Here is a 27,535-nt window from a genome sequence, read left to right as displayed (position 1 = left end):
GCTACATTGAAGTCACCAAGTATAAGTGTATTATTATCTAAGTATTTCTTCATTTTGGTTATTAATTGATTTAAATATTTGGGAGCTCCCGCATTCAGCGCATATATATTGAGGATTGTTACTTCCATTTGTTGGATAGATCCTTTAAGTATGAGATAGTGTCTCTCTTCATCTCTCACTACAGTCTTCGGGGTAAATTTTAGTTTATCTGATATGAGGATGGCTACCCCTGCTTTCTTTTGAGGACCATTTGCATGGTAAATGGTTCTCCAACCTTTTATTTTCAGGCTGTAGTTGTCCTTCTGTCTAAAATGAGTCTCTAGTAGACAGCAAATAGATGGGTCTTGCTTTTTATCCAGTCTGAAACCCTGCACCTTTTGATGGGGTCATTAAGCCCGTTCACATTCAGTGTCACTATTGAAAGATATGAGTTTAGTGTCATCCTGATATCTATTCAGTCCCTGTTTTTGTGGATTATTCCATTGGACTTCCTCTTTCTTTTACAGAGTCCCCCTTAAAATTTCTTGCAGAGGTGGCTTCGTGGTCACATATTCTTTCAGTTCCTGCCTATCTTGGAAGCTCTTTATCTCTCCTTCTATTCTGAATGAGAGCCTTGCTGGATAAAGGATTTTGGCTGCATGTTCTTCTCATTTAGGACCCTGAATATATCCTGCCAGCCCTTTCTGGCCTGCCAGGTCTCTGTGGAGAGGTCTTCTGTTAATCTAATATTTCTCCCTATAAATGTTAGAGATTTCCTGTCTCTTGCTGCTTTAAGGATCTTGTCTTTATCTTTGGAATTTGCAAGCTTCACTATTAAATGTCGAGGTGTTGAACGGTTTTTATGGATTTTAGGGGGAGGGTCTCTCTATTTCCTGGATCTGAATGCCTGTTTCCCTTCCCAGATTGGGAAAGTTTTCAGCTATTATTTGTTCAAATACATATTCTGGCCCTCTGGCCCTTTCGGCACCCTCGGGAACCCCAATTAAACGTAGGTTTTTCTTCCTCAGGCTGTCATTTAATTCCGTTAATCTATCCTCATGATCTTTTAATTGTTTTTCTTTTTTCCTCAGTTTCCCTCTTTGCCATCAACTTGTCTTCTATGTCACTGACTCGTGTTCTTCTACCTCATTAAACCTCGTCCTTAGGACCTCTAATTTGGATTGCATCTCATTTAATTGATTTTTAATTTCTGCCTGATTAGTTCTAAATTCTGCAGTCATGAAATCCCTTGAGTTCTTTATGTTTTTTTCTAGTGCCACCAGTAGCTTTATAATAGTGCTTTTCAATTGGCTTTCTGATATTGAATTGTAATCCAAATTTTTTAACTATGTGGGTGAGAGGACGGTTTCTCATTCTTTCTTTTGAGGTGAGTTTTTCCTTATAGTCATTTTGCTCAGTGCAGAGTGCCCAAAAACAAGTTGTATTGGGAAAAGGAGAAAATAGAAGAGAAAGAAGAAAAGAAAAAGAAAAGGGAAAAAAAAGAATAGAAGAAAAAAAAGACAAGAGAAGAAAAGAAAAAAAGGGCAGAAGCAAACAGAAAACAGAAAACAAGGGGGAGTATCCTCTGATTCTGTATACTGTAAATCCCTTGACTTCCTGTGGAACCTTCCAGTGCTGCTTGGTCAATAATTTGTTTTTCCCCTGTCAGTCTAGCTGGTCTTCTCAAGGAAGGGACTGCTGTGCTGATTCTCAGGTGTGAGCACTTGGGGGAGCTCCTCGCCCTCTGCCTGGTGCATGGCTCAGTGAAAGTTGTGTAACCTGTTCATCCTCTGAAGCAACTGTGAAGTTCATTGGGGGTTGTTTATCCTGTGAGGCCCCAGGAGGAACAACAACAGTGGAGGCCAGCTCTCCAGCCCTGGAGTCAGCTCCTGCAGTAACTACTGGATCTCTCAGTCTGCAGGGGACTGGATGCCCCGGGGGAGGGGGCACTCATCTACACAGCTTGGGGCCGCCCAGCAGCAGGAGCGTCCTTGCTGTCCCTCCTGGCTTCTGCCTGCCCCAGGGGAGCGCCAGATCTTAGGCTGTGTCCCCGGCGTCCTGTGCTCCTGGGCCTGCGCTATTGGAATCCCACTCCCTGTTGGGAAGCTCCCTCACCACAGAGCCTCCACTTGGAGCCTCTGCTGGAGCCACCTCCGATCTGCTCCCGGGTCTAGCCGTGCCCCCGCTGCAGCCCTTTAGGGAGCCTGGCCGCGGGGTGTGGCCCACTCTCCCTGGGAGGCAGGTCCTGTGTTAGTGTCCCAGGCCTGAAGGCATCCCCGCCCCTCCTGGGATCCTGCTCCAACTGCCTGCGAGTGCTTCTCCATAGGGGAAGATTGTTGAATCTCCTGCTTCTCTAGGACGGGGCTTTCCTGTCCTGGGGACACTTGCCACGCGTCCTTAGCCTGGCTCTTTGCGTGGCCCCTCCCCCTTGGATGCCTTTTGTTTCTTTATTTCTTTTTTTCCCCATCTTCCTACCTTGATAGAAGCGCGAGCTCTTCTCACTGTAGCATTCCAGCTGTTCTCTCTTTAAATCTCAAGTCGAATTTGTCAGTTTTCAGGTTGATTTGAAAGTTATCTAGGTAATTTGTGGGGACATGTGAATTGGAGACCTTACTCTTATGTCATCTTGCCCCCCCAATTTGGATTTTCTAGTCCCAGACTTCAAGACAAAGCTAACTCTAATCTTAGTTACATAATTCTGAACTCTTGATCAAGAGGAAAGATATTGGGACGCCTGAGTGGCTCAGCAGTTGAGGACCTGCCTATGGCCCAGGGTATGATCCTTGAGTCCTGGGTTTAAGTCCCACATCAGGCTCCTTACATGGAGCCTGCTTCTCCCTCTGCCTGTGTCTCTGCCTGTCTTTCTGTGTCTCTCATGAATAAATAAATAAAAATATTTTTTTAAATAGGAAAGATATTTAGTTCTCATTTAGCTTTAAACATAAAGGCCAAATTTTTATAACTGGTTTTAAATAAAATAGAAATAAGTGCCCAAGTCTTGATTATGTGAAAAGACTGCCCAAGATTAAATTTTCTTTTATGGTCGTTGAAAAGATAATGATGCTTTATGGAATGGGCAATACAGGTGAAGGCTTCAAGTAGGATCACTAATCTGAGAAAAATTTGATCATTATGCTCTGTCAGCACAAATTGACAACCTTTGAAACACTGTTATGCCTGCCTCAAGGGAACCAATCAACACATGTCACTGGACTAGTATATAAATATTATTGATATATATGAGGGAAGATGAAATCCTGAAGCAGAAAATGAAGACATATGTAGTATCATTACACAAATGAATTTACCCTGAGTCCCAGCCATAGGAAGAAGTAGGTCTTTGAGGTTTTTATCCTTGTCCTGAATCAGATTGGGTACTTGAAGTTTATTTTAACATAATTTTCTTTGTACTAAGCAGAATCATTTGGTAATCACTACATTCTTTCATTTCTCACTTTCTCCTTTTTTTTCCTTTTCTCTTTTTTCTTCTTCTTTCTTCTTAGATCATGAACTTGTTGTGATCCCCCTCTTCAAGGTTACCAATCTGTCTTTCAATTAAATCTAAGAGAAGACCTTATTCTGGTCTGCAGCTTTATCACTAACTTGTCATATAATCATAAGCAAAATACATTATTACTCTGAAATGCATTTTCAAAGAATTCAAAAGGTGGAATAATAATGCTTTCCTTGTTTATACCAAAGCATATGTAATATTCAAAATTTAAAAATCAAGATTAAATATTTATATATTAATTTTTGAAAATAAATATTCTAAGTTCTATGTTACTTATATACATTTTTGATACATTTAATAAGTCTTTTCCACCAATGCCTTTATTTTCAATCAATTAATATAGAATTATCAGTAGCAATTCTATATTGCCTTCATGTGTAAATTGACCTACTTTTCCCTAAAAATTTTCCCTATATCTTTCCCTTCTCTCTCTCCCTTTGCTATCTGAACGTTACATACATATTTTATATATCCCTATTTGGGGTAATCTGTGATTTTGCTAGTCTAGTCTATTCAACTGAAATAGGAAAAATTAATATTAATTAAATTTTCATCCTATTCTGCAGGACAGAGTTTATTTTTTAGGTTGGTTTACTTAACTTTCAAATTATAACACACTAAAGTTTATGGATAAATCATAACATGTTTCTTTTTTTTTCTTTTTATTTAGTCTCCCTATCCTTTCAGCATAAATGCCACTTTCATGACGAGACCTTTTTGTAAGTCAAAGTATATTGAGTTAATGTCATCCATGTCATAGCCCTGGAGCTATATTTTATGTTCCATGCTCATTATTTTTTGTTGTCATGCTCATTATTTTTAACAAGCAATTAAGAGTGTTATTTGTCCATGGAAACATACAAATGCCTCAATATTCTAAGTACATCATGTAGTTCACTTTTGCCTTATCACACATTCTACAGCGGAATGAAATTTTAGAGTATGTTTATTCTAAGACTCATCTAATAACCTCTAGTGAGCCTGTATTTTTATTATTTACTGATAATATTTCAAATAAATTCAAATGAAAACAGATTTTAACAAAGCTAAAATAATGCCAATAGGTTTGTTTTATTTAAATTTCTTAAGCAGTTTTCAAGACAAATCAGAAATATATCATAAATTTGTTATGCTATCCTGAGGGAGATATGAAAAAAATATTCTTGGAAACAATTTCTTTAAATAATAAAGCATTGCACTGCAAAACAACACATTTGTCTTGATGGTTGGTGGAGAGACCCTATTACTAATACCTGATTTAAATTTGATAAGGTCACATTTTTATTTTATCTGTTATTTTTTATTTTCCAAATGACCTTACTTCATTTTGACTCTGTAATATGGTAGCCATTAACCACTTGTGGCTACTAAAATTAAGACTAAATAGAATTTAAAAATTCAATTCCTTGGTACCATTAACCCCATCCTAAGTACTCAATAGCCACATATTGCCAATAGCTACCATATTGGCTATCACAGATTATAGGATTTATGTCACTGCAGAAAGTTCCATTGGACAGTGTTGTTTTAGAGATAGTATCTACTCTGCTATACAACTTACAATTTAAAGTGATAAATCTCACATTTCTATAACAGTCAAATGTTTTAGAGTATCTCCAAAAATTATCTGCATGTCTATCTACTTTCTACTGTGTGCTTATTCTCCCAATTCTGCCTATATGACATATACATCATCATCCTCATATTATGGTTGAAGAAACTAAAGGTCAGAAAAATTAAGCTGCAGGTGACATATCTAGTCAGTGGTAAGCACAAAATTATAATCCATATCTTTCTGACTCCTGTATATTTTCTCATTTCATCATATAAGGAAATACCATAGCAGAGGTCTTACCTAAAAATGCTAATTTCTAAATCTTCTATCCTTTCTATTTCTGTTTTTACTTCTTATACTCAAATACTAGTGTGCATTTCACCTGAATTCTTTCAAGAGATCTATAGTCTTCTATCCCTGAATGTATTTATAAACAAATATATCTTTACAATATATCAGCATCAGGTGAGCAGTTTTCCAATATTATACATCGTCCAGCCAAAACCTTCAGATGATAAACATCAAAATACTTATGTGTTCTTAGAATATTTTGTAACATTGCCATTATGTTCATCATAATCTGGTAGTGAATAGTCAGAAAATGTTTACAAAAATTTAAAAATTCCTTAACCCATCTATATTGTTTGCACATTTGTTCTTTTACACACTTATCAGGCTCATTCAAGTACATTGATTGAACTATTTCACATATACAAATCTGAGTTTCCTACTACCCTATATACTATATAGGTTATTAAAAAGAATTACCCATTTGCTTGATGAACAAGATCCCTCTGCACATATTTCAAATACAATTATTCCACCTATTTTTCCTTCTACCTCCCCTACCCTAAGACCCAAGTCAGGCCAGAAGAGGCTCTTCAGATAAATTGAAACTTTTTGGGTGAAGAACTCACCCTTTATAACAAATGAGTGTTCTGTGTTTTCAAAGAATTAGAAAAAAATGAAAATATTTAACATTAGCAGCACATTGGCTAAAATTTAACCTCATTCTGATGACTCAAGAGATGCTTAAAGATCTTCCCTTGACTTGAAACCACCATGAAAAATATTATTCTCTATATATGTAGAAATATTAATAATAAAAATGCTCTATTCACCCCTCAAATAAATTTATTTGACATCTTTTCAAATGGCGAGAGAAAACTTCCTATCTAAAATGATCACTGAGTAAACTGATAGATATGTATATTCATTCTTAATCTTTACATTTTACTTGTTTAGGTCCACTCTGTGGCAGAGTCATGACTAGACAAATTAAAAGTAAGGTATTGGGTAGGTTATTGTTTGTAAGTGGCAGGGCTGAGCTCCTTATCTGACCCCTATAATAGATTGTTAAGGGAAACATAAGCAGCTGCTTGGAAATAAATATACATAAAATAAAAAATCATAAACTCCCTGCAATTACAAGAATTGCAATGATTACTTTCCTTCACGATGTCTAAACTTTTCAAAATTGGGGTAATGGCTTACTCAAAATTTGAGTACACAAAGATGCTTTTATATCTTTGCCTTTTAAAAAGGACTTATCTTAAAGTGATTTTAAAACGCACCTTAATTAGTTTGTAGTTTTGAACTCCATTTATTCCTGTATCAGGATCAATGGCTGCTGGGAGAGCATATCGAGAGTTTATAGCTGAGTTCTCCGGAATTGATATGTTGATAACTGTTGCTGGAAATAATGGTGCATTATCATTTATGTCTTCTATCAGAAAACGTACCTTAATAAGTCTAAATATTTCATCTGGCAAAACGGCAACCTCCACTTCATAAAAGCAACGGGTTTCCACCAAGATACCAGCACATAATTTCTCACAATCAATGCGAGATCCAGCAGTGAAGATCTCACCAGTACTTTCTTCAATTCGAATCAGTGGCACATCTCCTGTCTTATACACTAGCTTAAACTGCATGGAAGATGTTAAGGACTTGTCTGGGATCAGTGACAAGTTGAGGTCTTTCATCAAGTCGCCTATAAGAACATTTTCTGGCATTTCTTCTCGGACTGTGTAGTTTTTCTCCTGGGCGCCAGACTGAAACACGACACATGCTAGAAGAACTGCAAATATATATGTTCCAGACAACAAGTCCATACCAGGCACAATTGTGATGATTCTCCGTATCAACCCACAGAAAACTGTCAAAGAGAAACGGGGGAAGGGGGGAAGGAGAGAAAGAGAAGAGGAAGAAGAAGAAGAAGAAATTATTAAAGCCAATCATCAAAGGTATGTTAACTAAAGGCTTTGTTGTAAAATCATTAAATTAAAATAATAGTACAATTGACTCAAAAATATTATGCATTTTTTTCATTAAGATAAAAGTTGAATTATATAATGTATCTACAGTATTTATACAACTGGTCACCATTGATAAAATATATAAAAGATATACCAGTATAGATAAAGTTTTAAAAATAATTAAAAATACTTAATTCAATACTTAAGGAAAGGTAAGATGTATTTGTTACTGATCACAAAAATATAATTATTATTCATTATTACAATACAGCTTTCAAATGTAATCCTTCTGTTGGTAATAAATGTTTTATACAATGTTTCATGTGTTCAGTTCCGTACCTCAAATGAGACAAAGAATCATGACATATGAGGGATTTGGGAAGTTTGGATTAAAGAAGAAAAGTCCCTTGAGAAAGGCAGGGGTTGATATGACACATGCCTAAACATGAGGACTACCATGTAAAAAGGAAGTTAAAGTTTCCTTTCTTTGGGTGAGAGGAATAAGGATAGGTAAAAATTACAGGGAGGAACTTTCAGATCAACATAAACAACTGCATATTGACACATTCTGGGAAAAAAAAACAGTTTTCAGGAGATAGTAAGAAATTAGATAACCAGTTTAGATCTATATATTCATGATTTGGTAGCTAACACCCAAACTTTCAGTGGGAAAGCAGAAGTAGAAGACATTCCAACTTTGACAATTTGTGTTTATAGATTGAAAGTAGATCATATTAAAATTGGCTTTCACATCTACAAACTGACACCCAAAAAACAAATACTCCAGTTAAGAAATGGACAGAAGACAAGAATAGATACTTTCCCAAAGAAGATATCCAGATGGCTAACAGACACATGAAAAGGTGCTCAACATCACTCATCAGGGAAATACAAATCAAAATCAGAATGAAATACCACTTCACACCAGTCAGAATGGCTAGAATTTGCAATTCAGGAAACAATAGATGTTCACAAGGATGCAGAGAAAAGGAAACCCTTTTGCACTATTGCTGGAAATGCAAACTAGTATAGCCACTCTGGAGAACAGTATGGTGGTTTCTCAAAATGTTAAAAATATAAAGATCCTATCACCCAGAAATTGCAGTACCAGGTATTTATCTAATGGGTACAGGGACTCCTGGGTGGCTCAGTGGTTGAGCATCTACCTTTGGCTCAGGTTGTGATCCTGAGGTCCTGGGATTGAGTCTTGCATCAGGCTCACCACAGGAAATCTGCTTTTCCCTTTGCCTATATGTCTCTCTTTGTGTCTCTCATGAATAAATAAATACAATCTTTAAAAAAATAAAGGGTACAAAAATAGTGATTTGAAGGAGCACATGCACCCTGAAGTTTATAACTGCATTATCAACAATAGCCAAATTATGGAAAGAGCCCAAATGTCCATTGACTAATGAATGGATAAAGAAGATGTGGTATATATATATATATATATATATATATATATATATAAAATCTGTTTTGCTTCTTAACTTCCACATATGAATGAAATAATATGGTATTTGTCTTTCTCTGGCTGACTTATTTCACTTACTCTATACACTCTAGTTCCATCCATGTTGTTGCAAATGCAAACTTGCATTCTTTTTGGGAGCTGAGCAATATTCAATTATATATTGTGCCTCTCTCTCTGTCTCTCTCATGAATAAATAAATAAAATCTTTAAAAATATGCATACAGACAGATCAGAAGACACAAAAGTGAGGAAAAAACTTTTCTATTTGCAATAGTGATAGAATAACTTTATTTGTAACAATAATTGAAATAGTTTCTGTCATGAATAGAACCAAGAAATGAACCAGGTAAGCTTGAAAACTCTCACTTTAAAGAATTATCATAGAAGTAAAAATATAGAGAGGAGGAGCAAGATGGCAGAAGAGTAGGGTCCCCAAGTCACCTGTCCCCACCAAATTACCTAGATAACCTTCAAATCATCCTGAAAATCTACGAATTCGGCCTGAGATTTAAAGAGAGAACAGCTGGAATGCTACAGTGAGAAGAGTTCACGCTTCTATCAAGGTAGGAAGACGGGGAAAACGAAATAAAGAAACAAAAGGCATCCAAGGGGGAGGGGCCCCGCGAGGAGCCAGGCTAAGGCCGGGGCGAGTGTCCCCAGGACAGGAAAGCACCGTCCAGGAGAAGCAGGAGCTGCACCAAAATCCCCGGGCTGAAAGGCACTCACGGGGAGTTAGAGCAGGACCCCAGGAGGGCAGGGATGCCCTCAGGCTCCCTGGGACACTAACAGAGCACCTGCGCCCCAGGAAGAGTGCGCCGAGCTCCCTAAAGGGCTGCAGCGCGCGCACGGCTGGACCTGGGAGCAGCTCGGAGGGGCTCGGGTGGAGGCTCTGCAGAGAGGGGACTTCCCGGCCGGGAGCGGGAATCCAACAGCACAGGCACGGGAGCACACAGCCCAGGATCCGACCTCCCGCCCCGGGACAGGCAGAGGCCGGGAGGGCCCAGGAGAGCAAGGACGCTCCTGCCCCGAGCTGAGAAGATCAGCGGCCCCGCCCCGGAGCATCCAGGCCCCTGCAAACAGAGAGCTCCGTGGTTACTGCGGGAGTTGAATCCAGGGCTCCAGAGCTGGCCCCGCCACTGTGTTTGTTCCTCCTGGGGCCTCACAGGGTAAACAACCCCCACTGAGCCCTGCACCAGGCAGGGGGCAGAGCAGCTTCCCAAAGTGCTAACACCTGAAAATCACCACAACATGCCCCTCCCCCAGAAGACCAGCTAGACAGACAAATTCCAGGGGAAGTCAAGGGACTTAAAGTATGCAGAATCAGAAGATACTCCCCCGTGTTTTTTTCCTTTTGATTTCTGTTTGCTTCCTCACCTTTTTTATCCTTTCTTTCTTTTTCTTTTCTTTTTTTCTCTTTTCTTCCTTTTACCTTTTTTTCTTTTTCTCTTTTCTTTCCTTCTTTCTCGCCTCTCTTTTGCTCCTTTTCCCAATACAACTTATTTTTGGACACTCTGCACTGAGCAAAATGACTAGAAGGAAAACCTCACCTCAAAAGAAAGAATCAGAAACAGTCCTCTCTCCCATACAGTTACAAAATTTGGATTACATTTCAATGTCAGAAAGCCAATTCAGAAGCACTATTATAAAGCTACTGGTGGCTCTAGAAAAAAGCATAAAGGACTCAAGAGACTTCATGACTGCCAGAATTTAGATCCAGTCAGGCAGAAATTAAAAATCAATTGAATGAGATGCAATCCAAACTAGAAGTCCTAACGACAAGGGTTAACGAGGTGGAAGAACGAGTGAGTGACATAGAAGACAAGTTGATGGCAAAGAGGGAAACTGAGGAAAAAAGAGACAAACAATTAAAAGACCATGAAGATAGATTAAGGGAAATACATGACAGCCTCAGGAAGAAAACCCTATGTTTAATTGGGGTTCCTGAGGGCGTCGAAAGGGACAGAGGTCCAGAATATATATTTGAACAAATCCTAGCTGAAAACTTTCCTAATCTGGCAAGGGAAACAGACATTCAGATCCAGGAAATAGAGAGATCCCCCCTAAAATCAATAAAAACCATTCAACACCTCGACGTCTAATAGTGAAGCTTGCAAATTCCAAAGATAAAGAGAAAATACTTAAAGCAGCAAGAGACAAGAAATCCCAGACTTTTATGGGGAGGAATATTAGGGTAACAGCAGACCTCTCCACAGAGACGTGGCAGGCCAGAAAGGGCTGGCAGGATATATTCAGGGTCCTAAATAAGAAAAACATGCAACCAAGAACACTTTATCCAGCAAGGCTCTCATTCAGAATAGAAGGAGAGAAAAAGAGCTTCCAAGACAGGCAGGAACTGAAAGAATAGGTGACCTCCAAACCAGCTCTGCAAGAAATTTTAAGGGGGACTCTTAAAATTCCCCTTTAAGAAGTCCAGTGGAACAATCCACAAAAACAAGGACTGAATAGATATCATGATGACACTAAACACATATCTGTCAATAGTAACTCTGAACGTGAACGGGCTTAATGACCCCACCAAAAGGCGCAGGGATTCAGACTGGATAAAAAAGCAGGACCCATCCATTTGCTGTCTACAGGAGACTCATTTTAGACAGAAGAACACCTACAGCCTGAAAATAAAAGGTTGGAGAACCATTTGCCATTCAAATAGTCCTCAAAAGAAAGCAGGGGTAGCCATCCTCATATCAGATAAACTAAAATTTACACCGAAGACTGGAGTGAGAGATGAAGAGGGACACTATATCATACTTACAGGATCTATCCAACAAGAGGACTTAACAAGCCTCAATATATATGCCCCGATGTGGGAGTTGCCAAATATATCAATCAATTAATAACCAAAGTTAAGGCATACTTAGATAATAATACAATTATACTTAATGACTTCAATCTAGCTCTTTCTCTTTCTTGATAGGTCTTCTAAGCACAACATCTCCAAAGAAATGAGAGCTTTAAAAGATACACTGGACCAGATGGATTTCACAGATATCTACAGAACTTTATCCAAATTAAACTGAACACACATTCTTCTCAAGTGCACATGGAACTTTCTCCAGAATAGACCACATACTGGGTCACAAATCGGGTCTGAACCGATACCAAAAGATTGGGATCGTCCCCTGCATATTCTCAGACCATAATGCCTTGAAATTAGAACTAAATCAGAAGAAGAAGTTTGGAAGGACTTCAAACACGTGGAGGTTAAGGACCATCCTGCTAAAAGATGAAAGGGTCAACCAGGAAATTAAGGAAGAATTAAAAAGATTCATGGAAACTAATGAGAATGAAGATACAACCGTTCAAAATCTTTGGGATGCAGCAAAAGCAGGCCTGAGGGGGAAATACATCGCAATACAAGCATCCATCCAAAAACTGGAAAGAACTCAAATACAAAAGCTAACCTCGCACATAAAGTAGCTAGAGAAAAACAGAAAATAGATCCTACAGCCAGCAGAAGAAGAGAGTTAATAAATATTTGAGCAGAACTCAACGAAATGAGAACCAGAAGAACTGTGGAACAGATCAACAAAACCAGGAGTTGGTTCTTTGAAAGAATTAATAAGATAGATAAATCATTAACCAGCCTTATTAAAAAGAAGAGAGAGAAGACTCAAATGAATAAAATCAAGAATGAGAAAGGAGAGATCACTACCAACACCAAGGAAATACAAATTATTTTAAAACATATTATGAACAACTCTACGCCAATAAATTAGGCAATCTGGAAGTAATGGACGCATTTCTGGAAAGCCACACACTACCAAAACTGGAACAGGAAGAAATAGAAAACCTGAACAGGCCAATAACCAGGGAGGAAATTGAAGCAGTCATCAAAAACATCCCAAGACACAAAAGTCCAGGGCCAGATTACTTCCCTGCGGAATTTTATCAAACATTTAAAGAAGAAACCATACCTATTCTCCTAAAGCTGTTTGGAAAGATAGAAAGAGATGGAGTACTTCCGAACTCATTCTATGAGGCCAGTATCAGCTTAATTCCAAAACCAGACAAAGACCCCACCAAAGAGGAGAATTACAGACCAATATCCCTGATGAACATGGATGGAAAAATTCTCAACAAGATACTAGCCAATAGGATCCAACAATACATTAAGAAAATTATTCACATGACCAAGTAGGATTTATCCCTGGGATGCAAGGCTGGTTCCACACTTGGAAACCAATCAATGTGATTCATCATATCAGCAAGGAAAAACCAAGAACCATATGATCCTCTCATTAGATGCAGAGAAAGCATTTGACAAAATACAGCATCCATTCCTGATCAAAACTCTTCAGAGTGTAGGGATAGAGGGAACATTCCTCAACATCTTAAAAGCCATCTACGGAAAGCCCACAGCAAATATCATTCTCAATGCGGAAGCACCGGGAACCTTTCCCCTAAGATCAGGAACAAGACAGGGATGTCCACTCTCACCACTGCTATTCAACATACTACTGGAAGTCCTAGCCTCAGCAATCAGACAACAAAAATACATTTCAGGCATTCAAATTGGCAAAGAGGAGTCAAACTCTCCCTCTTCGCCAATGACATGATACTCTACTTAGAAAACCCCAAAGCCACCACCCCAAGATTGCTAGAACTCATACAGCAATTTGGCAGCATGGCAGGATACAAAATCAATGCCCAGAAGTCAGTGGCATTTCTATCCACTAACAATGAGACTGAAAAAAGAGAAATTAAGGAGTCAATCCCATTTACAATTGCACCCAAAAGCATAAGATACCTAGGAATAAACCTAAGCAAAGTGGTAAAGGATCTATACCCTAAAAACTACAGAACACTTCTGAAAGCAATCGAGGAAGACACAAAGAGATGGAAAAATATTCCATGCTCATGGATTGGCAGAATTAATATTGTGAAGATGTCAATGTTACCCAGGGCAATTTACACATTTAATGCAATCCCTATCAAAATACCATGGACTTTCTTCAGAGAGTTAGAACAAATTATTTTAAGATTTGTTTGGAGTCAGAAAAACCCCGAATAGCCAGGGGAACTTTAAAAAAGAAAAGTATAGCTGGTGGCATCACAATGCCAGATTTCAGGTTGTACTACAAAGCTGTGGTCATCAAGACAGTGTGGTACTGGCACAAAAACAGACACATAGATCAATGGAACAGAATAGAGAACCCAGAAGTGGACGCTTAACTTTATGGTCAACTAATATTCGATAAAGGAGGAAAGACTATCCACTGGAAGAACCTCTTCAGTAAATGGTGCTGGGAAAATTGGACATCCACATGCAGAAGAATGAAACTAGACCACTCCTTTGCACCATACACAAAGATAAATTCAAAATGGATGAACGATCTAAATGTGAGACAAGATTCCATCAAAATCCTAGAGGAGAACACAGGCAACACCCTTTTTGAACTTGACAAGAGTAACTTCTTGCAAGATACATCCACATAGGCAAAAGAAAGAAAAGCAAAAATGAACTATTGGGACTTCATCAAGATAAGAAGCTTTTGCACAGCAAAGGATACAGTCAACAAAACTAAAAGACAACCTAGAGAATGGGAGAAGATATTTGCAAATGACGTGTCAGATAAAAGACTAGTTTCCAAGATCTATAAAGAACTTCTTAAACTCAACAGCATAGAAACAGACAATCCAATCATGAAATGGGCAAAAGACATGAAGAAAAATCTCACAGAGGAAGACATAAACATGGCCAACTCGCTGATGAGAAAATACTCTGCATCACTTGCTATCAGGGAAATACAAATCAAAACCACAATGAGATACCACCTCACACCAGTGAGAATGGGGAAAATTAACAAGGCAGGAAACCACAAATGTTGGATAGGATGCGGAGAAAAGGGTACCGTCTTACACTGTTGGTGGGAATGTGAACTGGTGCAGCCACTCTGGAAATCTGTGTGGAGGTTCCTCAAAGAGTTAAAAATAGACCTGACCTAAGACCCAGCAATTGCATTGCTGGGGATTTACCCCAAATATGCAGATGCAATGAAACGCTGGGACACCTGCACCCCGATGTTTATAGCAGCAATGTCCACAATAGCCGAACTGTGGAAGGAGTCTCGGTGTCCATCAAAAGATGAATGGATAAAGAAGATGTGGTTTATGTGTACAATGGAATATTATTCAGCCATTAGAAATGACAAATACCCACCAGTTGCTTCAACATGGTGGAACTGGAGGGTATTATGCTGAGTGAAATTTGTCATCGGAGAAGGACAAACATTATATGTTCTCATTCATTTGGGGAATATAAATAATAGTGAAAGGGAATAGAAGGGAAGGGAGAAGAAATGGTAGGAAATATCAGAAAGGGAGACAGAACATAAAGACTCCTAACTCTGCGAAACTAACTAAGGGTGGTGGAAGGGGAGGAGGGCGGGGCATGGGGGTGAATCGGTGACGGGCACTGAGGGGGGCACTTGACGGGCTGTGCACTGGGTGTTATTCTGTATGTTGGCAAGTTGAACAGTAATAAAAAATAAATTTATTATTTTTAAAAAAGTACAAAAATATATTTATTATGAGTCCATTTTCCTGTGTTGAGCATTTCATGCCATTTATGAAACATTTTTTTATTTTTTATTTTTAAAAAATTTTCTTTTAAATTTTTATTTATTTATGATAGTCACACACACAGAGAGAGAGAGGCAGAGACACAGGCAGAGGGAGAAGCAGGCTCCATGCACCAGGAGCCTGACGTGGGATTCGATCCCGAGTCTCCAGGATCGGGCCCTGGGCCAAAGGCAGACGCCAAACCGCTGCGCCACCCAGGGATCCCCCATTTATGAAACATTTTAATAGTGATTCTAATACTGAAGACATTCTCCCTCCTAGTAAGCAACACACAAAAAACTATTGCCTATGGTATTTTTAGCCCATTTGTTCAATGATGAACTTTGGAATTACATAATATGTAACTTTTCTCAAGATTTATTCTCTAACATATTATTTGCTCTATATAAAAATACCCATTTAAGTAGTGAAAGGGAATAACGGAGAAGGGAGAAGAAATGGGTAGGAAATATCAGAAAGGGAGACAGAACATGGAAGACTCCTAACTCTGGGAAACGAACTAGGGGTGATGGAAGGGGAGGAGGGCGGGGGGTTGGGGTGACTGGGTGGCGGGTACTGAGGGGTCACTTGACGGGGTGAGCACTGGGTGTTATTCTGTATGGTGTCAAATTGAACATCAATAAAAAATAAATGTATTAAAAAATACCCATTTATACTTACTGTGTTAATATGTACAAATATACTTGTCTTAAAGAATATGAATCTAGTATATCCAAAATAATTTACTGTGTGATTTTGTAAATAGCATGCAAACATAGCATAAATAAAAATGGGATAATGACAACTGGAATTAAAACTACTACTCTCTTTTTTATCTTACCATTGAGCTTATACACATTATTACACCTGGCAGAAGAATACTACAGACCACTTTTCGAACAGTACATGAATGTTGCAATATCTCTACACAAGAGGAAGAATTAAGAAGGTGACCTGATTCCAAGTAGTCCTCCTCTCCCAACCCATTCTAAATCTGTTCTACTCTTTCTTTAATAACACCATCAAATAAAACATTTTAAAATGTGTTTTATCACTTAAAATTTTTTCAGAGGTTTTAAAAACTAGAAAGTATTGGGAAAAAAGGACAATGACATTTCTAAAACTTAAACAAGTATCCATATTGCAAACCTAGAAGGAATATTTAACCTCTAGTTAGTAATTAGTTTCATAAAGATTTAGTCACTTAGTCAACAAATATTTATTAATCTTTTTAAAAATATGCCAGACATTGTTCTAGGGACTAAGAATAAATTAGGAACAAAATAGACAAAAATCACTGTCCTCACAGAGTTTATATTTCATAATATAAATATTCCAGAATGTCTTTAATTCAGGGTTCAATCAACGAATAACAAACTTAACTTTGCCTCTATCAGAGTGTAAAGAACGTCCATCTCCAGATTTTGATTCCAACCCCTTACATTTTTCACTTGAAGATGTATTATAATCTTAAAATTTAAAAGGTTTTCCTTTAAAATGCTGTTTGCTTCTTTGTCTGACCAATCCAAAAATTTAGTTGCCAAAAATGGATATTAAAAAAAATCACTGCTTAGTTCTATGGAAGCATGAATTTAACTCAGATATTTAGGGAAGATATTCCTATACACATACCTTTACCTGGGTCTAATTTTTCTCTTTCATGAACAAATAAGATAACCTTAAATTTCTTTACCATTCTTCCACATCCCACTCCTACCACAGTCTAAGGTCAGTTTGGAAACTTACTGGTGAACCACAATGAAAACAGATACAGAGATTTACATTTTTCTAAAACTTTCATCAGTGCCAGTGCCAATGCTATTTAAGTGATGTTTTTTGTAGGGAATACCTAATGGTTGCATAGGCAACAAGCATAGAGGGATAGAACCATGACAATCGAAGAAAGCAAAAACAGAAACAAAATAACCAACTCTGAAATTTTAGATGAAAAACAAAAATGCAAACTCATTTTATAGTCTGTGGAATTTCATTCTCAAAAGGTAAGTAGGTAGAGGAACTAAGTCTCTACTCAATTCTAAAGGTTTCAAACTAGAGAAGCAATGTTCAACTAGTTTGTCAGAAGAATTCCAAGACATAATTTCTCTTACATATTCATTACATTTTCCTTTATTATACTGCTATGTTTAATTTGTGAAAATTTCTTTTTTTCTTTTTGAGAGAGAAAGAGAAAGAGCATGCGCTCAAGTGGGGTGGGGGGACAGAAGGAAAAGCAGACTCCTTGCTGAACAGGGAGCCCACTGTGGGGCTCCATTCCAAGACCTTGAGATCATGACCTGAGCTGAAGGCAGATGTTTAACCAACTGAGCCACCCAGCCACCCCATGAAAAACTAATTCTAAATGAAAGAGTGGCTTACGGTCTACAATAGCAAATTGCTTTAAATAGTACATATTTAGGTATTACATGAAAATATGAAATTTTGCCTGTGATCTTAACTTTATTTGGCTCCTGTCACTAATTACTTTAATGTCTCATGAAATAAAAAATACACCTTTGAACAACCATGAGGTATTATACAGTCACTCATATGTTTTTGCTTTCATGCAGTCAAAGCTTCTTTCACAGACTGGGGAAATAATGTAGTTTTTAAAGATTACAGGAGGGATCCCTGGGTGGCGCAGTGGTTTAGCGCCGGTCTTTGGCCCCGGGCGTGATCCTGGAGACCCGGGATCGAATCCCACGTCGGGCTCCCGGTGCATGGAGCCTGCTTCTCCCTCTGCCTGTGTCTCTGCCTCTCTCTCTCTCTCTGTGACTATCATAAATAAATAAAAATTTTAAAAAAAAGAAATAAAGATTACAGGAAGCAAGCTAAGACATTGCAAAAGAAGTAACCACATCTGGAGAAAGAAACTGGAGCAACGTGGTATATGTATACAATGGAATATTACTCAGCCATTAGAAACGACAAACACCCACCATTTGCTTCAACGTGGATGGAACTGGAGGGTATTATGTTGAGTGAAGTAAGTCAATCGGAGAAGGACAAATATTATATGGTTTCATTCATTGGGAAATATAAAAAATAGTGAAAGGGAATAAAGGGGAAAGGAGAGAAAATGAGTCAGAAATACCAGAGAGGGTGACAGAACATGAGAGACTCCCAACTCTGGGAAATGAACAAGGGGTAGTGGAAAGGGAGGCGGGCAGGAGGTTGGGGTGACTGGATGATGGCACTGAAGAGGGCACTTGATGGGATGAGTACTGGGTGATATGCTATATGTTGGCAAATCGAACTCCAATAAAAAATTAATAAAAAAATAAAATAAAAAATAAATAAAATAATAAAAAAGAAAAAAAAGAAACTGGAGAAACTGATAAACTCAGCACTTTCAAAGGGACTGACCACAAGTAGAGTGGAATAGGGACATTGGTTGTCCTGCTTGATATGATTATTTTCTATGTATTCTGAAACTTGAAATGCCAAAAAAAAGATTTAATAAGGTATAGTAAATATATGAAATTAATATTTTCATTAAATTTTATTCCAGAAAGGACTCATTTATTGTATTTCTTTTTGTACTGGTCTAATTTTCACATTTGTGTCTAATCTTCTCCAAGGAGTGGATTCCATCAATATTTCTTTCTTCTTTACAATGTTTATGTTCTGTTGATTCATTCTAACTCTTCACAGCAGTTGTTGCAGTATTCTCTTTCAGGGTTTCAAATCTGTTAATACTCAATGCTTAAACATTACTTATAAGAAAATTTGATGGTTCCTTTTCCATATTAATCTGTCTGGATTTTTGATACATGATTTAAGGAGTGAAAGGGTTAAATTCAAAGCCTCCCCACCCCAACCAAGGTTAGAGACAAAATTTACAGGTGTCTGTACTTGGCCCTAACTCTTTGTTTTTCCAGGTCATGGTGTCTCTCATTCTCAGAAAATAGACCACAACTACAAAACATACGCTTCTCTAGCTGGACCACAACCCACATCTCAGAGGAATTCTGAACAGAGCCATGCAAGAAACTGACACCTCCTGCCCTAACTGGCCAGAGTCGACTCCTTCCTTACACACCCTCCCTCATGAGCACAGCTACAACCCTCTTACATCTTTTAAACCCCTTAAAAGACCCAGCTTAACAGAAACTTGGGGCAATATTTCTTTTAGTCTGGCCCCTCTCTTCCCTTGGAGAGTGAATAAACTCTATCCTGATTGTTGCTCTACTATGCGCAATTCTTTGCCATCTGTGTAACTGGCCACCCTAACAGGGAGCATTCAGAAAATGACTTTACAGATTAATCAAGTAAGAGACACATTCTATAACGCATATGATCAAATAATGCTCATCCATCATCACATATCCTTTTATCACCTTGGGGTGAATTTAATCATAAATATTTCAATACCTATTATTTTAATATATTTTGTCTGTAAGTATCATTTAATCATAATAAATAAATCTTACATTCACCAAGGTTAAGAGGACAATTTACATGTATTGTAACATTTTAATTGCTCTGATTTCAAATCAGTTATTTTATTCAATTTTCATAACAACTAAGTGGTATATATAAATATTTATAGGCATCAATTTATATGTTAGGGATACCTGGGTGACTCAGCCATTGATCATCTGCCTTTGGCTCAGGGTGTGATCCTGGAGTCCGGGGGTCGAGTCCCACACCGGGCCTCCTGCACGGAGTCTGCTTCTCCCTCTGCCTGTGTCTCTGCCTCTCTCTCTCTCTCTCTATCTCATGAATAAATAAAATCTTTAAAAAATAATTTATACGTTAAATGTTTAAAAGGGGAACCCTCTTGCAGTGTTGGTGGGAATGTGAACTGGTACAGCCACTCTGGAAAACTGTGTGGAGGTTCCTCAAAGAGTTAAAAATAGAACTGCCCTAATAGAACTGCCCTACAACCCAGCAATTGCACTGCTGGGCATTTACCCCAAAGATGCAGATGCAGGGAAAAACTGAGACAACTGCACCCCAATGTTTATAACAGCAATGTCCACAATAGCCAAACTGTGGAAGGAACCTCGGTGTCCATCGAAAGATGAATGGATAAAGAAGATGTGATATATGTATACAATGGAATATTATTCAGCCATTAGAAACGACAAATACCCACCATTTGCTTGAACGTGAATGGAACTGGAGAGTATCATGCTGAGTGAAGTAAGTCAATCGGAGAAGGACAATCATCATATGGTTTCACTCATACAGGGAATATAAGAAATAGTGAAAGGGAATAAAGGGGAAAGGAGAGAAAATGAGTGGGAAAAATTAGAGAGGTTGACAAAACATGAGAGACTAACTCTGGGAAATGAACAAGGGGTAGTGGAAAGGGAGGTGAGGAGGGGGATTAGGATGACTGGGTAATGGGCATTGAAGGGGGCACTTGATGGAACAAGCACTGGGTGATATGCTATATGTTGGCAAATCGAACTTCAATAAAAAATTATAAAAAATTTAAAAGTTAAAAAATAAAAAGGTGTTAATTTCACTCTAAATATTCTAGAGGATCATGTCTTAAGATGGCAAATAGGATAAATTTGTAACTTCACAGGGAATTTGTTGAATTGTCTATTTTGATTTTTAGATATGTAAGGATAAGTGATTATTTTTATTAATTGTTCTTATGGATTAATAAAACAGTATAGGTCTAACCTGAAAGAAAAATAAGTGATGGCTTAGTATATTTTTTTGTGTCAGCTATTAATATATCAAAATCAAGATACTATAAAATCAACTGCTCAAAGCAAATGAACTATACCACCAGAATATTTGAAATGGTGGTTGAAAAAAAAGATCATGATTATAGTTTGTAAAATGAATCAAGGTAAGATATTAGATCTTGAATACTAGCCTTTTATCTGATATGTCATTTGCAAGTATCTTCTCCCATTTTGTATGCTGCCTTTTAGTTTAGTTGACCATTTCCTTTGCTGTGTAGAAGGTTTTATCTTGATGAAGTCCCAATAATTCATTTTTATTTTAGTTTCCTCTGGCTCCAGAGACCTGTCTAGTAAGAACTTGCTTAAGCCAAGGTCAGAAAGGTTGCTGTCTTTGTTCTTCTCTAGGATATTGATAGATTCGTGTTTCACATATAGGTCTCTCATCCATTTGATTTTATCTTTGTGTATGGTGTAAGAAAATGGTCTAGTTACATTTTTCTACATGTGGCAGTCCAATTTTCACAAAACCATTTGCTGAAGAGACTGTCTTTTATCCATTGAACTCTTCTGTTTTGTCAAGGATTGGTTGATTATAGAGTTGAGAGTCCATTTCTAGTTCTCTGTTATGTTCTACTGATCAATGTATGTTTTTGTACCAGTACCATACTGTCTTGATGATTACAGCTTTGCATATAACTTTGAGGTCTGGCTTTGTGATGCCACCAGCTTTGAGTTTCTTTTTCAACATTCCTTTAGTTCTTTGAGGTTTGTTCTAGTTCCATACAAATTTTAGGAATATTTGTTCCAGCTATGTGAAAACTGTCAATAGTATTTTAATCCACATCACATTGATGTGTAGATTGCTTTGGTCAGCATAGACATTTTAACAGTATTTATTCTTCCATTCCATGAGTATGGAATGCTTTTCTAACTCTTCGTGTCTTCCTCAATTTCTTTCATTAGTGTTCTGCTCTTTTTAGAGTACAGATCGTTTACCTCTTTGGTTAGGTTTATTCCTAGGTATCTTATGATTTTTGGTGCAATCGTAAAAAGTATGAAATCCTTAATTTCTTTCTTATGTCTCATTGTTAGTGTATAGAAATGCAAATGATTTCTGGGCATTGATTTTGGATCCTGCTATGTTGCTGAACTGGTGTATGAGTTCTAGCAATTTCGGGGTGGAGTCTTTTGGGTTTTCCATATAAGGTATTATGCCATCTGCGAAGAGTGAGAGTTTGACTTCTTCCTTGCCAGTTCAGAGGCCTTTTATTTCTTTTTTCTCTGATTGCTGAGGCTAGGACTTTGAGTACTAGGTTGAACAACAGTGGTGAGTGGACATCTGGTCATATTCTTTATCTTAGGGGAAAAGTTCTCAGTTTTTCCCCATTGAGAATGATATCTGCTGTTGGCTTTTCATAAATGGCTTTTATGATATTGAAGTATGTTACCTCTATCCCTACAGTGTGGAGGGTTTTATCAAAAAATGATGCTCTATTTTGTTCAAATGCTTTTTTTTGCATCAATTGAAAGCGTCACATGGTTCTTGTTTTTTTCTTTTATCTGAATATGTGTTTCCTTTCCCAGATTAGGGAGGTCAACAAAACTAAAAGATAACCTACAGAATGGCAGAAGATATTTGCTAATGACATACCAGATAAAGGGCTAGTACCCCAGATCTATAAAGATCAAATCAAACTCAACATCCAAGAGACAAAAATAAAATCATGAAATGGGCAGAAGACATGAACAGACATCTCTCAAAGAAGACATACACATGGCCAACAAACACATGAGAAAATGCTCCACATCACTTGCCCTCAGGGAAATACATATCAAAAGCACAATGAGATACCACCTCACACCACTGAGAATGGCAAACATTAACAAGACAGGAAACAACAAATGTTGGAGAGGATGTGGAGAAAGGGGAACCCTCTTGCACTGTTGGTGGGAATGTGAACTGGTGCAGCCACTCTGGAAAACAGTGTGGAGGTTCCTCAAGAAGTTAAAAATAGAGCTACCCTAAAATCCAGCAATTGCACTACTAGGTATTTACCCCAAAGGTACATATGTAGTGAAATGCCAGGACAACTACACCCCAATGTTTATGGCAGTAATGTCCACAATAGACAAACTGTGGTAGGAGCATTGATGTCCTTCGACAGATGAATGGATAAAGATAAGATATATATAGAATACACACACACACACACACACACACACACAATGGAATATTATCCAGCCATTAGAAAGGACCAATACCCACCATCTGCTTTGACATAGATGGAACTGGAGGGTATTATGCTGAGTGAAGTAAGTCATTTGGAGAAGGACAATCATCATATGGTTTCACTCCTACATGGGATATAAGAAATAGTTAAAGGGATTATAAGGGAGAGGAAGGAAAATGAGTGGGAAAAAATTAGAGAGGGAGACAAACTATGAGAGACTCTTAACTCTGGGAAAGGAACAAAGGGTTGTGGAAAGGGAAGTGGGCGGGGGGATGGGGTAGCTGGGTGATGGGCACTGAGGGCACTTGATAGGATGAACTTGGATGTTATAATATGCTGGCAAATTGGACTTCAATTTAAAAAGAAAAAAAAACCTTATGTGTATACAAAAATAAATTTGAATACAGTGAAAGGAAGCCAAAAGTGAAGAATGTATGTATAAAATGTAAATGTAAAAATGAAAATTAAAGGAGAATTTTTTTAAAGTTTATAAAATAAGAAACTAGTTGAAAAGGAAAAAAATAAAAATTTTAACTGGAAGACTATAGAATCCTGAGAAAAATGTCAATTTCTACATACTACTTTCACCTAGAAGCGAAGTTTTTCATTTCTGTGTGATCTGTAAAGTTGTTATTAGCCTGCTATTTCTCCTGGTCCTCTGGGGGAGGAGCCTTTTGCACTGATTCCCAGGTATCTTTGCCTGAGTGGAGATGCACCTCCCTGGCCAGGATGCCTAGTTTGGTGTAAGCTGCTTGGGCTGCTCTATGTGGCTTTTGTTCCCTGAATGCTTTCCTTGTGGCTTTAGTTTATGAAAATAAAGATGGCAGTGCTCTAATCTCCAGCTGTAGAGCTGAAAGGTCATGGTCCCCACTCTTCTGTGAACCCTCAGGGAAAAGTAGTCAATCACTTTTGTTTGCGCCAAACTCTGCAGACTACTATGGTGTGCACCTGCACCACTCCTCCTGGAGTGAGGATGAGAGTCATCATGTTTCTTCAGCTTGCAGGGCCTCTGCTCAGAAAGTGTTCCCCTGATCATGTCATGGTTAGTGGTTTATAACAAGCTTAGCTTTGATCTGACTCCTAGGCTCACTGATTGTGGTCAGTTTCCCCACTCCAATGCTTAGGAATTCTGCTGACTCAGGCAACACTGTTCTTTCTGTGACTCTGGGGATCCTGAGACTACAGTATCCCAACTAGGATTCTGCCCTTCTTTGCCACCTGGGCACCTTTCAGGCAGGGACATCCCTCACATGAATAGACTTCTAAAAGTTCTGATTTTGTGTTCCATGTCTATAGCACTCTCTGGTAGCCAGCTTATGGAGGCTTCCTCCCCCTACCCATTTTCTTCCAATATATCCCCTCAGATGCACTACTCTGCACCTCCTACCTTGCAAAGTGTGGTTGCCTTTCTATTTATAGAATTCCCACAATTCTTTTCTTAGATTTACAGTTGAATTCATAGGTGTTCAGATTAATTGGGTAGATATCTAGCTGAATTGAAGGGACCAGATTAATTGAAGTCCCTTAATCTCCTCCCCTTATGATTTGTTGTTTTGAATTATAGCTGCCAACCAGAGATAAAACACAAAACTGTGGCACTGAGTGTGCTGAAGGCCAAGCACAGACAAGTTGAGGGCAAGAATATCACAAAAATCTGGGACATAGAAGAGAAGATTGTTCACTCCTCTGTGAAGGCCTTCTGAACAGCAGATGCCTGGAATGCCCCCTCCCTGGGGGACAAGAGGGCTGGGTGACATCATCTTCCACCCTTCCAGCAGTCTCACCAGCTTCCAGGGTGAGGTTGGAGTCATATACACCAAACTCTGCCTCCCTGCACTCAGGAAAGAACATCTTTATTAGGGTAGGTCTGACTGAAAGCTAGCACAGCAAGCCTCTCCCTAAGGACCAACATGGGCCCTGCACATGCATCAGAGCTACTGATCATGACGTGCTCCAAAGTATCAGCTTCAATTCCAATGGAAATAAGACCGGGTTTTATTTTTCTTTTTAAAAATAAGTCATTAGAGTTTATTCAGAAATTTTTAATATATTTTTTATTTTATTTTTTATATTTTTAATGAACTTTTTCTTTTTTCTTTGGCATCAGTTTTATATTTTTTGTTCATTGGTTGGCTTGTTTACTTGTTTCCTTTTCTCATTTTTTGAATCAGACTTTTTTTTTTCCTTTATTTTTTCTTTCTTTTTCTTTAGAAACAGTTTTGTATTTGTTTGTTTGTTTGCTTTCTTGTTCATTTTCCTTTTCTCTTTCTCAGATCAGGCATTTTTTTTAAAAAATCAGGCTTATCTTAACAAACAAAGTTAAAGTTCCAAACTTTAGTTAAAGTTCCAAACACTACTAACTACAAGCAAGGAGGTACTTTGCAGAGGACTGACCTGTAGGAAAGAACAGCCAAAACACAAGAGCAGAGTGCAAACAGCATATAACAGTAACACTTCCCAAAGCCCCAGCCCCTGGACAGTGTAGGACTGCTTCTTAATAAAGTATTACTCCAGGAGTAGGAAACATAACAAGCTTTCTTATATGCAAAATACAGGAACCTAGACATAATGACAAGATGGAAGAATTCTCCCCAAAAGAAAGATCAAGAAGAGATCACCACAAGAGATTTGCTCAAAAAAGATAAAAGTAATATATCCGAACAAAAATTTAGAACAACAGTTATAATACTAGCTGCACTTCAAAGAAGCATAGAAGACAACAAAGGAACCCTTGCTACAGAGATAAAAGACCTTAAAACTTTTCAGGCTGAAATAAAAAATTCTATAACTGAGATGCAAAATCACTGGATGTAATCACAATGAGAATTGAAGAAGCAGAGGAGTGAATAAGTGACATATAAGATAAAATAATGGAAAATAATGAATCTGGAAAGAAGAGGGAAAGAAAATGATTAGATCACGAATATAGACTTAGGGAACTTGATTCTAGAAAACATAATAATATCCGTATCACAGGAGTCCCAGAAGAAGAGCAGGGAATAGGGGCAGAATGTCTATTTAAACAAATTACAGCTGAGAACTTCCCTAATCTGGGGAGGAAACAGGCATTCATGTCCAAGAGGCACAAAGAACTGTCCTCAAAATCAACAAAAACAGTCAATATAAAGACATATTATAGGGAATTTTGCAAAATATAAAGAAAAAGAGAATCTTGAAAGCAGCTAGGTAAAAAAAGGTCCTTAACCTACAAGTGTAGACACATGAGGTTAGCATCAGCACTATCCATAGAAACATGACAGCTCAGAAGAAAGTGACATGATGCACTGAAAGTGCTGAATGGGAAAAATTTACAGACAAGAATACTATATCCAGTAAGGCTGTCCTTCAAAATAAGAGAGATAAGGAGTTTTTAAGACAAGCAAAAACTAAAGGAACAATAAATTAGCTCAGCAAGAAATATTAAAGGGAACCCTCTGAGCCCAAAGAGAGACCAAAGGAAATGAGGTCTAGAAAAAATGAGAGACAATCTATAAGAACAAAGACATTACAGATAACACAATGGCACTAAATTCATATCTTTCAATAATTACTCTGAATAAAAATAGACTCAATGCTCCAATCAAAAGACATAACGTATTAGAATGGATTAAAAAAAACAAGACCTATTAATATGTTGCCTACAAGAAACTCATTTTAGACCCATAGACACCTCCAGATTGAAAATGAGAGGATGGAGAACAATTTATCATGTTAATGGACATAAAAAAAAGGCTGGAGTGGCCATCCTTATATCAGACAAACTAGATTTTAAACCATAGATTGTAATAAGAGATGAAAAAGTATACTATACATAATAAAGGGTCTATCCAACAAGAAGATCTAAAAATTATAAATACTTATGCCCCCAACTTGGGATTAGCTACATATATAAAAAAACTAATAACAAACTTAAAGAAATGCATTGATAATACAATAATAGTAGGGGATTTCCACATCCCACTCACAGCAATGGACAGATCATCTAAGCAGAAGACCAATAAGGAAACATGGGCTTTGAATGGTACATTGGACCAGATAGTTTTAACAGATATATTCAGAGAATTTCATCCTAAAGCAGTAGAATACACATCATTTTCGAGTGCACATGGGACAGTCTCCAGAATAGATCACATATTAGTTCACAAGTCAGGCCTCAACTGGAGCACCTAGATGGCTCAGTTAGTTAAGTGTCTGGTTAACTGTCTGCCTTCAGCTCAGGTCATGATCCCGGGGTCCTGGGTTTGAGTCTCACATCAGACTCTCTGCCCAGCGAGGAGCTTGCTTCTCTCTCCCTCTA

The 27,535-nt window shown here is 37.9% G+C and overlaps 1 protein-coding gene across 1 annotated transcript in view; it reads right to left on the bottom strand.

Moving 5' to 3' along the window:
* Nucleotides 1–27,535, bottom strand: part of PCDH11X (protocadherin 11 X-linked) — a 210,073-nt gene that overhangs the window by 155,866 nt on the left and 26,672 nt on the right. Inside the window, exon 2 of the mRNA XM_055337301.1 lies at nucleotides 6,623–7,206. Within this exon, the coding sequence (XP_055193276.1) occupies nucleotides 6,623–7,162 (540 nt within the window). The 5' untranslated portion in view covers nucleotides 7,163–7,206. The remainder of the gene's footprint in view (nucleotides 1–6,622; nucleotides 7,207–27,535) is intronic.

This window comes from Nyctereutes procyonoides, unplaced genomic scaffold (genome assembly GCF_905146905.1).
Source record: "Nyctereutes procyonoides isolate TBG_1078 unplaced genomic scaffold, NYPRO_anot_genome, whole genome shotgun sequence".
NCBI classification, from domain to species: Eukaryota; Metazoa; Chordata; class Mammalia; order Carnivora; family Canidae; genus Nyctereutes; species Nyctereutes procyonoides.
Note: the sequence above shows the minus strand (reverse complement) of the source record. Positions and strands in the feature narration are given on the sequence as shown.